A 14959-nucleotide genomic window follows, 5' to 3' on the forward strand; every position below is an offset into this window, starting at 1 on the left:
TTAGACTTTACTGAATGCATCACCTTCGCCAGTTTTCAAACTTCTGAGTCGAATATTATATTAACAAAATGACTATAAGAAGCACTGGAATAATTATGCTTGGAATGTAATAAATTTGCTTATTAATCATTAGTGCATAATAAAACGAAATTTGTGAATAATATTGAATTTAACAAATAATCAACAGTTAATTGATGCAGCGACCTGGAACCAGTCTTGTAAAGAAAGTAAATTAGAACATACTAGATTAAGAAAAATGGAACTGTGATTTCCTACTATTGACTCATTGGAATCATAGTTAAATACCCTCGAATCATAGTTAAATAGTATGCTTCGAAAGTAAATCTCCAATTCATTCGTCTTCCCTACAACAAAAAGTGAATCCAAAGATATACAGGTGTTGGATAAAATTTAATGGCAACGTTGTTATAAATCGTAACTGGCTTTAGTCACAGAACACCTATTACACTTCTTCACTATAATCATCTCCCGTCACCTTCTGCCACACATGTGGAAGGCATCGTACGCCGTCAGTGTGCCAATCTTTGTCAATATCCCAGACAAACCGCCATATGGCATCGGATGATGGCTTTTCCCGTGTTGTAGTGCTTCCCGCGAACTGGTTTCGTCATTTTGGCGAAAAAGGGTATGATGGCATCCCTGAAAACATTGCTGTGTACTGTGACCACGTGTCACTTCAATCTAGATCTAGGCACGACGTGAGGGTAAGTGTAATGTTGTCACTACTTTTTATGTAATATACGTATTCCTGCACAGGAAAATGTACTGCTCTCATTTATATTGACCGGTTACACTTGGTGAGTTCAAGTTGCCATATGATTTAGACGTATAAATAGTTCGTGCAATCACAGCTCGTCATGTGATACTTTCCAGTTTGCTTAAAATATCAAAACGGCTCATAACCATCATATTTCCATAAGAAACTAAAACGTGGGACACAGTGAATGGCGCGTGGGCTAAACGAATAAAATAAAGGTTGTGATGCGATGTTTTCATGTGGTAAACAGACGCAGTACAACGCGAACTGGTAAGCAGATAACTGATATATCTCGTTCTCTGCTTTTTTTTTTTTTTTTTTTTTAAGTTATAAGCTGGCGTGAATAAGTACAAAACGTAGCTAATACCACAGTCCCCTCATTTGCTAATTGCGTTTAAACGAAACTCGTAACGGCTAACTTCAAATCCTATAAACGCTGTCCCATAGCATATTTGTACTGATTTTATTTTAAACTAAATTTAGGATTAAATTAATAAATGTTTAAATTTAGGATTAAAGCCTGATTTGGCGTAACAATATCGTTTATTTTCGGGAATTTTTATTCAAATATACTATATTTTCCTAACCATCAATGGTTGCAACTATTTCTTTACTAAAGCGAAACTTCAACACGAAATATATAAGGACAATTTTATAAACTCTTGTAATAATAATTTTAAAAAAACGAAAGGAAGAGATGCTTATGTACGACAAATTAGCATGGTGTTTAATCTTTATTTTGTGGTCCCATCAACTTTATTTCCTATTTAAGTGTTGTTCAAGCCAAAACCTAAAGATCTGTGAAATAGGCCTAAATACATATGATCAAAAAAGTGCAACTAAGAAGGTTATTCTGTAGGGTTTTGTGCTTCGGTTGGTAGTTACCTTTGGATACCGTTGTGTTCCTTCTGTTTAGCTATTGAGTCCGGTAACAAAAACTGTTACCTCTTAATCAATTAGAACTGTGCAGAACATTGCTAAGTGTACTTTTTTTTAAAAAAAAAAAAAGTGATTGTTTTTCCTCTTCAGATTACAAAGCCTTCAAAAAGTGAATCTGCATATGCTCCTTTCCTTCAACTAGCATCACTGTTATGTTCAGATGACTTTCTTAACATTAACGAATTATTGGAAAAGATACTTTCATGCACGTGTGAATTAAGTGAGATGGGCGGACAAAATATATTTTTAGTGATTTCATGAATATCGTACTGAATTCATGTTACTTGGCCACATTTTTGGGGAACTTGAAAGAGGTATATTCATGTCCAAAATTATTGTCGTATGTCTATAAATATGTGGTTGTAGGAATATAATTTGATACCGAATTCGCCCCGTATTTTTTATAATGTTAATATGTGTATAATCGGCAAAGACATGTATGTGGAAAATTTCATGTAGAAAGAACAGTATATAAGAACAATAAAACGAAAATAAAACTTTCTTGTTCATTTATCAACATTTTGTTTTACTCATTCTAATTTTCGTATTTATCCTATGAAATTCCATTCTTTTCCTATGAAATTGACTACAAATATCCAATTTCCGATTATACACATAGCATCAGTATTAAAAGTGCCCTGCAAAATCATTTTCAAATTATATTCTTACAAGAAGACAGTTATAGATATGCGACAATCATTTTGGACATGAGTATACATAGAACATGTGTAATTTATTATTGCTGAAACTGTACTATAACAGTTTACTAATCAGCAACGTCATTTCAGGTTTTGCTTGGAGGGCAGTGGCGGATCTAGGAGGTAAAAACTGGGGAAGGCAGCCAGAACCAGACTATAATAGGTATATCATGAGTTTACAATGTTTAATGGGCCCTCCAGAAGTCTCCAACCTAACTCTCTCCCGATAGATATTATAGCTGTGTTGGACGTTATCATTGTGGACCTCAAGTGTTATTTTACACATTGCATAACAGAAAAAATTGTTACTGAAAATATATCTAATGATTCAAAAATTCCCCAATAAAGAATAAAAGACAGCGTTACGATAAACTTTCAAAAATATATTCATAACAGCTTCAATTATTTTTGTCGCTCAGAAAACTGATGGAGTCTAGGCCCCCCGGTTCCGGGTTAGATCCGCCACTGTTAAAGGGGAAGGAGAGATCCTCCGATATAAGGCGGCTTTCACGTTTTCATTATAATATTATTAAAATATTGATTAAAATGTGTATATCTATCCCAAACTCAGGGGACAATTCCTCCTTCCTGAAGCTCCAAATAACGCCACTGTTACTAATATTTTTCTATATAGTTAGCGTTATACTAATAACAATGCTTGAGATCCACAATGTCAACATCCAACCTGCGTAGCTACACTATCTATCGGGAAAGAGTTAAGGTGAAAACTTCTGGAGGATCCATTAAAAATTGTAAACTCATGATATACCTATTATAGTCTGGTTCTAGCTGCCTCCCAGTTTTTACCTTCGAGATCTGCCACTGTTCCCCAAACAGAATCTGAAATGACGTTGCTGATTAGTAAACTGTTATAGTACAGTTTCAGCAATGATAAATTACACATGTCCTATCTACCTCTTTCACGTTCCTCAAAAGTGTGGCCAAGTAACATGAATTCAGTACTATATTCACGAAATCACCAAAAATTAATGAAAGTATTTAATTTATTCATAGTTGAAGCTAGATCCAACGATAGTATATAGAATATACAAGATTTAAATGAAAAGAAAAGAGTAAACATTTTTGAGGGGAAAAAATTAGGTATATCATATTCATAGATAGTTTCCTGTAAACAAAATCATATTCTGAAATTGCTTTTCGTTGCAGAAATATACAAAGCAGGGATGACAATGACATTACAAAATGTTCAGATTGCAGAGATGCTGATAGTTGGATGAGAATTTTGAAAGTCTACGGAACAAGTGTGAGCAAGCTTTCACTATAATTGTTGTAGTTAAATGATAAAGCAATATCTAACAACACGTCTTTGTTATCCGCTCTTTTTCGCATTCTGTGAGCAATTGAAGCAGTTTTCAGTTCACTTTTTGATGTCTTTGCAAACTAACTCTCTCTGTGTCTGTGATTCTTCTTCTTCTCCTCCTCCTCCTCCGTGGAAAGGAAACGTTAAAAGGAGTGAGATTAGCATCTACCTTGAGCCGTTATATGTTCTTCGAGAAGTCTGTTTTGTTCTTCAGAGTCGATACTCGCAAGATGCATCCCGTGGTAGCGACAGAATCGCCCTGCCTTGTACCAGTTGGCCTGGAAGATACAAAAAAACGGGAAACAAGAACAAAAAAGGTGACGAGAGAAAGAGATTGTTTGTTTGGTTTTTAGTTCCTGCTCTTCACGTCAACAATTTTTAACCCTTCCCTATTTTTTTCTGATAACTTTTTTTTTAAAAAAAGAAAAGTACAAACGGGACCTGTTCCACGAAGAATCAACTTTTCAGATTCAGAAAAGTGGGATGGAAGTTGATACTGTAACGCTCACCAATGACTACAACACGTAAAAAAAACTTACTTTTAAAGCCATATCTAATTTCTGATATTTTCGAAAGTAGTATAGCAACTTATACCAATTATTTATTTAGTATAGGAAGGTATTCTAATATTACAAGTTCTAAGACACAAATAGACAACTCTATAAATAGAATTTACATGTTTGCGAAGAACGTAAATTTGATGTCAAAATAAACATCGGTTTATTTATTTATTTATTTATTTATTTATTTATTTATTTATTTATTTATTGCTAGCATCGATTACCAGTTTCGCTGGATTAGAATAAAAAATTTAAATGCACAGCTCTTATCTCATGTGTTTGGAACCCGTGAAATATTCTGTTTTTGTTTTTAGTAGCATGGATTTAAACAGCACCCCGGAGACCCCGAAAATTATGGATTCGACAGTAATATCGGTCATTTTCTACCATTTTTAAATATATTATCCTTCCCCTACGCTGCAACGTCAGAGTGATATGATAAAAACCATCCCAGGTGCAAACCTCATCTATGTTGAAAATTTGATCGAGATCAGTGTGATGGTTCAAGAGATAAAGAATCACAAATATAGCTACTTTCAAATTTTATAACATAAATTTTCATTTATTTTATTTTTTCCCTGTTTTGCGACTACGAAAATATTCTTATTCTGTTAGATTGGCATTAATATTTCATTTTAATATTATTGGCAGATAAAGTATTTAATACAAAGATTGACTTTTTTAAAATTTGCATCTGCATTTTCAAAATCTTGAAAACAGATAAAATACCCTTGTTGACAAGAGTAATAAGTGCATTGAAACATTCATCTTTTTTTGCAAACATTTATCTTATACTAGCTTATTTTATAAAACTTCCTCGGAATTATATGATTAGTGTACGCGTTTTCGGTGCGCAAAATTAGGGCTCGATTTCCTCATGTGTGAAAGCTCATGTGGTTCGGGTTCCACGTAATGCTGTATGTTCACATCTCCTACACAGTAAAAAAGTTATTGTGTAAATTGAACACAATGGTTCTGTTACTTGAGTTGTGCTAAATGTTGACACAAGCTTTGTGCTACTTCAACTTCGTCGCATTTTTGAAGTAAAATGTTAAAACGGTAGTCTTTTAAATCACTACCTGACATGATGAGGAATCATTTTTGTATCATTGCAACATACCATTTATATTGTTTCATATACAATTGCAAACAGTTGCTTGTGCAAAAACAACATCTTTCTGATTAAACGAACATGACTTTTATGAGATATAATAAAGTATTCCATAAACTATTTATAAGTGGTTACGAGGAACGAAATGTAGTTGGCGACGAAGCGGAACATAGTGAACATAGGAACATAGGAACTTCTATTCATGCAAAATTTGTCAGAAGATCCATACGCTCACAAAACTATTTTCGTGAAACATTACAGAAAAATATGACACATTGTTAATTGCTTGGGTAAATGTCAAATATACCGCATAAAGCTTTTTAGCAAAATAAAAATCTAATACAAATTCTCAATGTCAGTTATATAGTAGATATTTATGATATCCTTGGAAATCAAAGTGCACTCTTATAATGGTCCATTCATTTGCTTGAAACGACATCAAGTAGAACCTTCTTCCTTGCCTCCCTTTCTTCCTGTACGATGTGTACACTGTCAAGCTTATAATTCACACCATACTAACGACTGCAGGAATCTTTCAACTGCGGATACTGTGCTGGTCTACATCCGACTAAGTCTTGCACTAATCTTAATAATTCACTTCAATGTTCAACTTGCCTAGATCAGCATCCTACATATAGTAACAAACGTAAGACCAAACCCGCTCCAGAGGTACTCAAACCAGAGCTCACTGTTTCCATATGTATTCATAACACCGATTTTACTAAATCGCGTGCCAGCTCACCATATCAACCGATTACTATCGACCAATCTCTGGCATTTCAATACTGTCACATTGCAGAACATACATCCCTTTCTTCCTCAACATATTCTTCAACAAGTGCAACTCGCCAATAAAACCATCCTCTATGTCAATTTTACTGGTATCTACACCAACAACTACACACACTTACATTCTACTGTTCATAAATCTGTATCTACTCCTTTCTTCATCCACTTTCGTTACACTTCATTATGGCAGTTCAGGGTTTATTTCTGAACATTCGTTCTCTTCAGAAAAACGAGTCATTGTTTGAACAGCTACTCCTGAAGGAACACGTTCATTATTTTCTCCTCCATGAGATATTCCTCACACCGAAAATCTCTTGTAAAATTCAATCCTATCACCTTCTTCGCCACGATAATACCACCCCAGCTCGCTGTGCTAATAGTGGTGTAGTTATTGGCTTTCCACCATCAATTTCCCATCGCTTACACGCCACTAGAGACAAGTCTCTGCCTGAGTATCTAATCTCCACCATATATTACAAATATTGTTATATCACTGTTGCTACCCTGTATATACAACTTACTCTTCTCAGTTTCTTTCAGTTCATATCTACATTTTAATGGATGATATTAACTACCACAATCGTTCAGATCACCAAAAGCTTACTTTTCGCAATTGCATTCAGACTCACACGACAGGATTCTTTCATCGTATTCCTAAATCGACTCAACCAGCTGCCAATACCAATCCTAATACTGTCATAACTTCAGTTGTGCTTGATCCTCTTGGAAGTGATCGTGTCCTTATCAAACTTACTCTTTAGCTATCACCTCCTCTAACAGCTCGCCGCTCAGTAGCTCTGTTTCGGCCTTGCAAATTGGCCTAAATAAAGGGAATACATTTCTAATAGGCCAACATCTCTATCAGCTCATACTACAGAGACAGAACTATACAACACTTTATATACCATCACCAACAGTATACATCAGGCATCCTTTCAGTATATTCCTCAACTTGAAATATCTCGCATATCTTATCCACTCATTCTCAATAATACACTCTTACTCTGACGAGGAAAAACTCAATACTTTTGCTGACCAACTCCAAAGTGTCTTTACGCCTCTTGGACCTGCTATCTCTTTTCATACTCATCCTATTGATCTGCTAAATCTCAACACACCATCACTTCAACCTCATGTTCAACAACTCATCCAGACGACTCGCTTTTGACAGCTCCTATCACCGACACAGAGATTACTACCATTGTCACTCGTAAACGTGATACCGCTCTCGGACTGGATTCTATTACGTATTGTCATATCAAAGAAAAGCCGTACATTCCCCATTATCTTACTCATTTTTTGCGCTCATTCTTCGTACTGGTTTTATCCTTAATGATTGTAAAACATCAAAAACGTTAATGTTCCTGAAACCGAACAAACCAACTCCGTCTGTGCCATTTTACCACCCTACTCAACTTACTCTTGCTTTCAGTAAGATACTAGAACGAATTTTTTGTGTCACGCCTAGACACATGTCTCGCCGATCACAACTTCATTCAAATACATCAGGCTGGATTCTGACAAAACTTCAGTATTAATGATCAACTGTTCCGCCTCACTACGTACATCACTGCTCAGTTTAACCAATCTAACCCTTCTTGTCTCATTCTTTTCAATTTAGAAAAGGCCTTCGATAAATTCTGGCATCTAGGCCTTCTATGGAAACAATTTCCTTTCCGACTTCCAATTTTTTACATTCGCTTCGTTTACCGTTTTTTCTCAAACCGTCTGACACAATGTTTCCATCAATGATACTCTCTCTCTCTCTCTCTCACCTTGTATTTATCCACTCTGGTATTCCTCAAGGCTTTGAACCTTCCTATCTTCTTTCCTTATTTTATGTTGCTGACTTTCCTGCTCCAAACGTCAATCTCTTTCAATATGCAGATGATACGGCATTTTCTAGCAACGGCAAATACTATTCAACATATCAAACTCATCCTCCAAACTGATATCAATGCTTTCCTTCAATATTGTTAAACGCCTCAAACTTAACGTCAATAAAATCCAAGCTATTGTATTTCTACCACCAGGTAAATGCAGTCGTGTACATCGCAATCTATCTAACCTGAGTATTCAGATTACAGACACATTCTTCGCTGGTAGACCTACAGTTACACATCTTGGTACAGTCACAAATTCGATCCCCATCTAAAATGGTCTGCCCATCTTAAAGATATCGTTCTTAAAGCCACCAACCATGTGAACTTACTCTGACGCCTAACTGGAACTGCCTGGGTCTGAAACCTCACAGACTTCTTAACATATACAAGGCTTTTTTTACATCTTATTTTAATTTATGGTTTTACAGCTTGGCTATATGCACCTGAGGCATATTTTCACCGTCTCTGGATTCTAGAGCGCCATGCCTTTCGCATTAAATTACCAAACCCTAAAGGGACTTATATGACAGAACGCCTTTTCCACACATTTTTTATCACCTCGAAGATCTCAGACTCCGATACGTTACGATTCCAGATCCGCTATTCCCTCAATCCTGGTGATCAACGTTGTTCACTCTAGAGCAAAAACGGTAATAGATAGCAAAAAGAGGTTTCCTGCAATTGATTAGACGTTCCAAGAGTACATTTGATCTCCATTCTTAACTTTCTACTAAAACCAAAAGAGATAGAAATCCACTTCAACTTCCAGTTTCAGTAATGATCTACATAAAGTAAGACTGATAAGGGGCGGCGAAAATCGAGTTTTTTGAAATCGATTTATTTATTTGGAATCGATCTATGCAAATCGGAAATGGCAGAAACTACCCTCTTTCGATTTTAACGTTTATCACTAATTGAGTAAAACACAGTCACTGTTAGGAAAAAGCTACTTTCTGTAATCAGTTAAGCGTTCGTAGAATATATTCTATCTCCACTCTAATCTGTTTACTAAGATCAGAACTGGTAGAAATTTACTAGTTTCCGGTTTCAATATTGACAAAATATTCCGCCCATACAAACCAAACTCATTGATGTGCTGTACACATCACACTACCACTTGTTTCTGTAGTTGTTTAGTTATTTGTGTTTTTAAATATTAGATTATCTACCAGAACTATTTTAAAGTCTTCCATTGTAAATATATATACACATTTATCTTTAAGTAAAAATATAAAAAGAGATCAATTTTTGCCCCTTTAACATTGATGGTGTACGTACTAATCAACTTCAATACCACTTTTGTCTTATCTGAAAGATTTTCTTTACAAAAAGTTGTAATAAAATTACATAAATTTTAGTCGTGACGAACACAATAGTCTCGTCGTTGACACCCCCAGTTAAATATGTCAACGAATAAATACAAATTTTAATAATTTCAACTCACCTCTAAAGCAAATAGAGAAAAGTATTTTATATATATATATATATATATATATATATATATATATATATATATATATATATATATATATAGGGAACAGATTCTTTACATCAAAATAAGAAAAAAAGTTCATATGGACCTGTGCTCAAAAGTGGATAGTTTCGGGCTTATAGGGTGCCGAAAACGTGAAACAAATGAACTTGAAAAGTTCATAGGTCCACTACTACGGAACCTATCATAGTTGGGTCAAGACTTCACTGAGAAACTGGTACGATAACTATTCAAATATCCAATTTTAAGAATGTTCCAGTACTTGCACATTAATTTTTAGAGAGGTAGGTGGAGAGTGATCAAGTACTCCCAAATAGCCTCTCTTAAAATGATTGTGCAAGTACCGAAGATTCTGAAAGATGGATATTTGGATAGTTTCACATACTGGTTCCTCAATGATGTCTTAACCCGACTATGATCGGTCCTACAGTAGTGGAACTATAAAGTTTTAATGTTCATTAGCTTCACGTTTTCGGCATCCTATAATTCCGAAACTATCTATTTTTGAGCACAGGTCCATATGAACTTTTTATATATATAATTTTGATATAAGAAATCTATTCCCCAAAAATTGTAACAAATTTTTATAACATCCTGTATATATTCCTTTTATAAAACAAGGGAGAATTCAAATTTGGAGAAAAAATACTACGAAATGATGCAATAGTAAGATTTTTTTGACTTGTGAGATAATCTTTAGATCTAAAAGAAAGTGCATTATATGATCAATTGTAATCATTTTACAACCTCTCATGACAAACATCTTAGATCTAAACATTACTTCAGAATATCAGAGATATTTGTCATGATTACGATGGCGTACTTTTCAGATCTAAAGATTAACTCAGAAATTCTCGAATTGCTGCATTCCGTAGGACTTTCTACAAAACGCTTCGTTCCCCAAATTTTAATAGTTTCGCCTCTTGTTTTATAATTATTTTTGCAAACGAAAAGTTGCACAGATAAAGAATGAAATGACTGCTTTACTAAAACATAAATTTCACAAAATATGAGACAACCTGTTTCAATATTAATACTTTGTTTTTAATCAAACGCGTCATTATGTTACAATTCCTATTATTATTATTATTGTAATGCTTTCTGGTGTGCTTCAACAATCCAGCTATCTATGCCAAAGGCGATATAGCATTTATTCATATGTTTCAAATGGAAATACCTGATGTATTGATTTATCTAGTAAACAAATTGTTCAAAAGTTACACACAAATATAAATACATCTTTAGTAAACTATGTTTTATGTTTGCTTACATGTGAACATACTGATCAACTCTTTTTATACATTATATATGAAATAACTAAACTCAGTAAGTGAGCACAGCATCCCTATTTTCTAGTGTAAACAAACATTAAAAAGAGTAGGTCACAGTGGACTGCTTCATTTTTCTTTTCTCCCTTTCTTCTTACTTTTATCATATTCAAAAATAACGGAAAAACAAATGACAATATCAAAATTTGCAGTGCCGAAGAAGCGTGGTTTTATACTTTAGGCGGTTAGCGTACTCGCCTTTGTTGTTGGAAACCGGGGTTCGGTCCCCGGCTGCGGGGCACGTGGTTCGGATTCCACGTTGTCTCATATAGCCTTGCTACTGAAAAGGACACTAAACTCAAAATTAATTCAAATACTTGGAGGATGCTAATTTTTAAATAAATGGCATTCTTTGAGCATTATTCCGAATATTTAATACGTTATTCCTAATATTTTCTATTATCCTTAAATCATTATTGTATTCTTAATATCCTCCATTATCCTTAAATCATTATTGTATTCTTAATATTCCCCATTATCATTAAATCGTTATTCTATTCTTAATATTCTCCATTATTCTAAAATCATTATTGTATTCTTAATATTCTCCATTATCCTTAAATCATTATTGTATTCTTAATATTCTCTATTATCATTAAATAATGATTGAATTCCTTATATTCTCCATTATTCTTAAATCATTATTACATTCTTAATATTCTCAATTATCCTTAAATCATTATTGTGTTCTTAATATTCTCCGTTATCCTTAAATCGTTATTGTATTCTCAATATTCTTAAATCATTATTGTGTTCTTAATATTCTCCATTACCCTTAAATCATTATTGTATTCTTAATATTCTCTATTATCTTTAATCATAATTATATTCTTCATGATCCATTATTGTATTCATTCGAAGAAAGCATCACTTCCATTAACGCTATACCTCTGAAAATTTGTGATTCATAGTAGAAACTAGTACCTAAAATAATAACACTATAAAACAAAGTTATCAGCACATTTAATGCATTATTTATAATTGAGTAATTTGATCACTTGTTAATTATGGCGTGGTATACAGCTGGCGATAAAACCACGTAGCGTTAAGATATATGTAAAATATATTGCCTTTTGTCATGCTTACTAAGTAATAGTTCCTATTATGAAAAACAGTGATAGTTCCTATTGTGAAGAGGATGATATTGTCATTTCTTTATATGTCATGTTAAAAATTGAAAGACTTGCTTTTAAAATGGGAAACCCCCGTTCTGACACTTTAACGGGTTAAGTCCCAAACGGTATTGGGAGGAAAGCTTTCTGTAGCTTACAAGGAAAGTTTTTGGGTTCGAGCAAACATATCTGTATGAAATTTTATTTATAGGACCATTACGTACCTCTGAATATGCTGGTAGGTGTCGTTTCTCTGCAAAACGTCTACTAGATTCGCTGCAGCGGTCATCATATACTAGAAACTAAATGCAATGCGGATATCTTAACAATAAATGGAAGCAGTGGCGGCATAAAACGGGGGCAGTAGTGCCACTTCCTCAGGTTTCGCCTTATGAGGAGGCTTCCCTAGTTTGTATCTCAAATGATCAATTATTCATTAATCAATGGAGTATCTCGATAGTGGTTGTTGAATTCAATAATTATGCTTGTTTCAGGACTTACTTGGGTTCTTGGCTGTACTTGCTGAGGGGGAATTTTTCCACAATTTCAAGTCATGATCATGTACAGACTAGAGCAAAAGAGTGGGAAGTTATCCTTTTTGCATAGCAAATCAACAGTGACGATCCCGAACAATCCCGACTATCTGTCCCATCTCCGGCTCCGCGCATCCATTAACTGATTTGCTGATTAAATCTTGGGTATGCCAGTATTGCTTGTATTTCTGTTGTACTGTGTACACAGTAGCATTTAATGGACAATATAATCATTAAAATGTAATATTTATTGCATAATTTGCTACTTGTTGCTAAGATAGTATACAGTATGCACCATCGTCAATACTATAAATTGGATTGAGTTCGGACGATTTTTTTAAAATCGAACTAAGTGGCAAACTTTGTATCTGTCGATTGTATGTGAACGGCCCTTGAGTAAAATGAAACTGATAAAATCGTATTTGAGTTCATTATGAGCAATGAAAGAATTAAAACCTGAGTTTTCTTTCCATCAAACTTGAAACAACTTCGACTTTGAGTTTTGAGGAAATAATTGAAACTTTTATGGCTACCAAAGCACGAATTGTTTCATTCTGGATATTAATTTGCAAAAGCAAGTTAGTGGGATAATGCGGAGATGGGCAGTGGCGGAAAACTAGAATTGAGGTATATAGAGTAGAAATGTGCGCTCAAATTGTTTTCGCACTTACTTTGGGCCCCAGTTGGGTTTACGCCGCTTCTGAATGCAAGTCAAGAATAATGTTCAAAGTAATATGAATAACTACAAAATACACAGTTAAGAAAAACAAGTTAGTCTCATGCCATAATTGCACACCCTGTAATATTACTGGTGAACTCCACGCCACGTCGATGACACTTTTGAAGTTATCCACAGGTTCCTCAATAGTATAATGTAGTCAGTCACATGAAACGAAGCATTGGTTGATATAGTTTCACAGATAGTTGATTCTAAATAACACAGTGCAATTTAACGATAAAGTATCTGTCGAGAATGTATTGACAGCTCTCACTTGGGTTTATAGTTAAGATATCTACAGGCCCGACGGGAGGGCAGAGGAGTCAGGGTCGTATTCTTGGGGCCCAAACTACTAAAAGTGCTGGGCCTGACCCATTTTTTAAAAAATAAATACAAGCTTATAGATTTGGGAGATACTACTTACGTAAGTTTTGTTTGAAATATATGTATATCAAGCATCACTATACCCCTTTCCTGTTTTATGATATTGTCTTTCTATCATCTTGTCTTCTGTCTTCGATTTTCTTATGATTATTCGCTTCCGTATTTTTTCTCCTTACTATCAATTAGTTTCCAGGATATCTAGTGGTCAATATTTTATTACCAGTCATGAATGATAATATTTTTTCCTCATTCATTATGAAAGATAACAACTAGAAATTTTTCATCGATGTTTGATATAGCTACAACGGGTTACGCTTTTTATCTGCCTCAGCGACAGTGTTGCCTGGAAAAAAGTGGGAAATTTTCGAGAAAATTTCGGAAATTTCTCTGTCATGTACATTAAAGTACCATACTATACACTATTCGAAAGGTCAGTCTCGTACCTTTCAACTGCACTATAGCACTTCCCAGAACGGCAAATTACAAGACGAATAAAAATATTTTACTCTAGAAAGGTGTCCAAAATGGTTAGAAACCTATAGCCCGCAAACCGTAGAGAATCCGACATATGTTTATGGGAACCTTTTTGCTAAGAATTGCCCCTATTATCCCAGCACCCAAAGTATATACACTTCCTCGTGAATCAACCTGTATTTATTTTGTTTGATTATAGTAAAATCATTAAGTTATTAATTGCTTTAGTCACCGTGATTGATGGCATCATGATGCACGGCTGATGGTTACACGCAACCTGAAATGGTAATAGAAACTCAGAAGCACTTTTTCAAATTTATGTATTGCTTTTCGGATGTTTGACACATTGCATGTAACCGTAGCTGAAGCAGAAAGCTCATTCAGCATGTTTGTAAGAGTGAAAAACTTCCTTCGCTCAATTATGGCTCGAAATTGATTATCGAGTTTGGGAAGTCTTGCAATAGAATCTTTGCTAACCAGAAAATTTACGTAACTTCAATGAAGTTATTAATGGCTAAAGGCGAGAAAACCAATGCCGGTAACTTAACATCTGAAGAAAGTAACTTCAATGTTATAAGAACATTTTTTCTTAAGTATTGGTAATGGTTTTTGAGATAATTGTGATGTGAGAATTAATTAAATTAAAATTTAATGCTTTAAAAATTATTTATACTGTATATGCCAGTTGTTTGTTTTTGAACAATTTACCAAAATGTAAGTCTGTAATTAAAATATTAAGAAAATTCAAATTATAAAGTAAGCCTATACTACAAGCTACGATCCGTAATGATACCTATTAGTACATTCAGACCATCGTATAAATAAAATTTAAAACAGGT

At 34.3% G+C, this 14959-nt stretch overlaps 1 protein-coding gene across 6 annotated transcripts in view; it reads right to left on the minus strand.

Moving 5' to 3' along the window:
• tfc (Brevican core protein triforce) overlaps window positions 1-14959 on the minus strand; it is a 285506-nt gene that overhangs the window by 36244 nt on the left and 234303 nt on the right. For 2 of the 6 annotated variants that reach the window (XM_081747003.1, XM_081747007.1), the window contains one exon: window positions 3906-4014. The exons of the other annotated variants lie outside the window; for them this stretch is intronic. In XM_081747003.1, coding sequence (XP_081603129.1) covers window positions 3906-4014 — 109 coding nt within the window. The remainder of the gene's footprint in view (window positions 1-3905; window positions 4015-14959) is intronic. 6 annotated transcript variants of the gene reach the window in all.

This window comes from Thermobia domestica, chromosome 18 (genome assembly GCF_964235325.1).
Source record: "Thermobia domestica chromosome 18, izTheDome1.hap1.1, whole genome shotgun sequence".
In the NCBI taxonomy this organism is placed as follows: Eukaryota; Metazoa; Arthropoda; class Insecta; order Zygentoma; family Lepismatidae; genus Thermobia; species Thermobia domestica.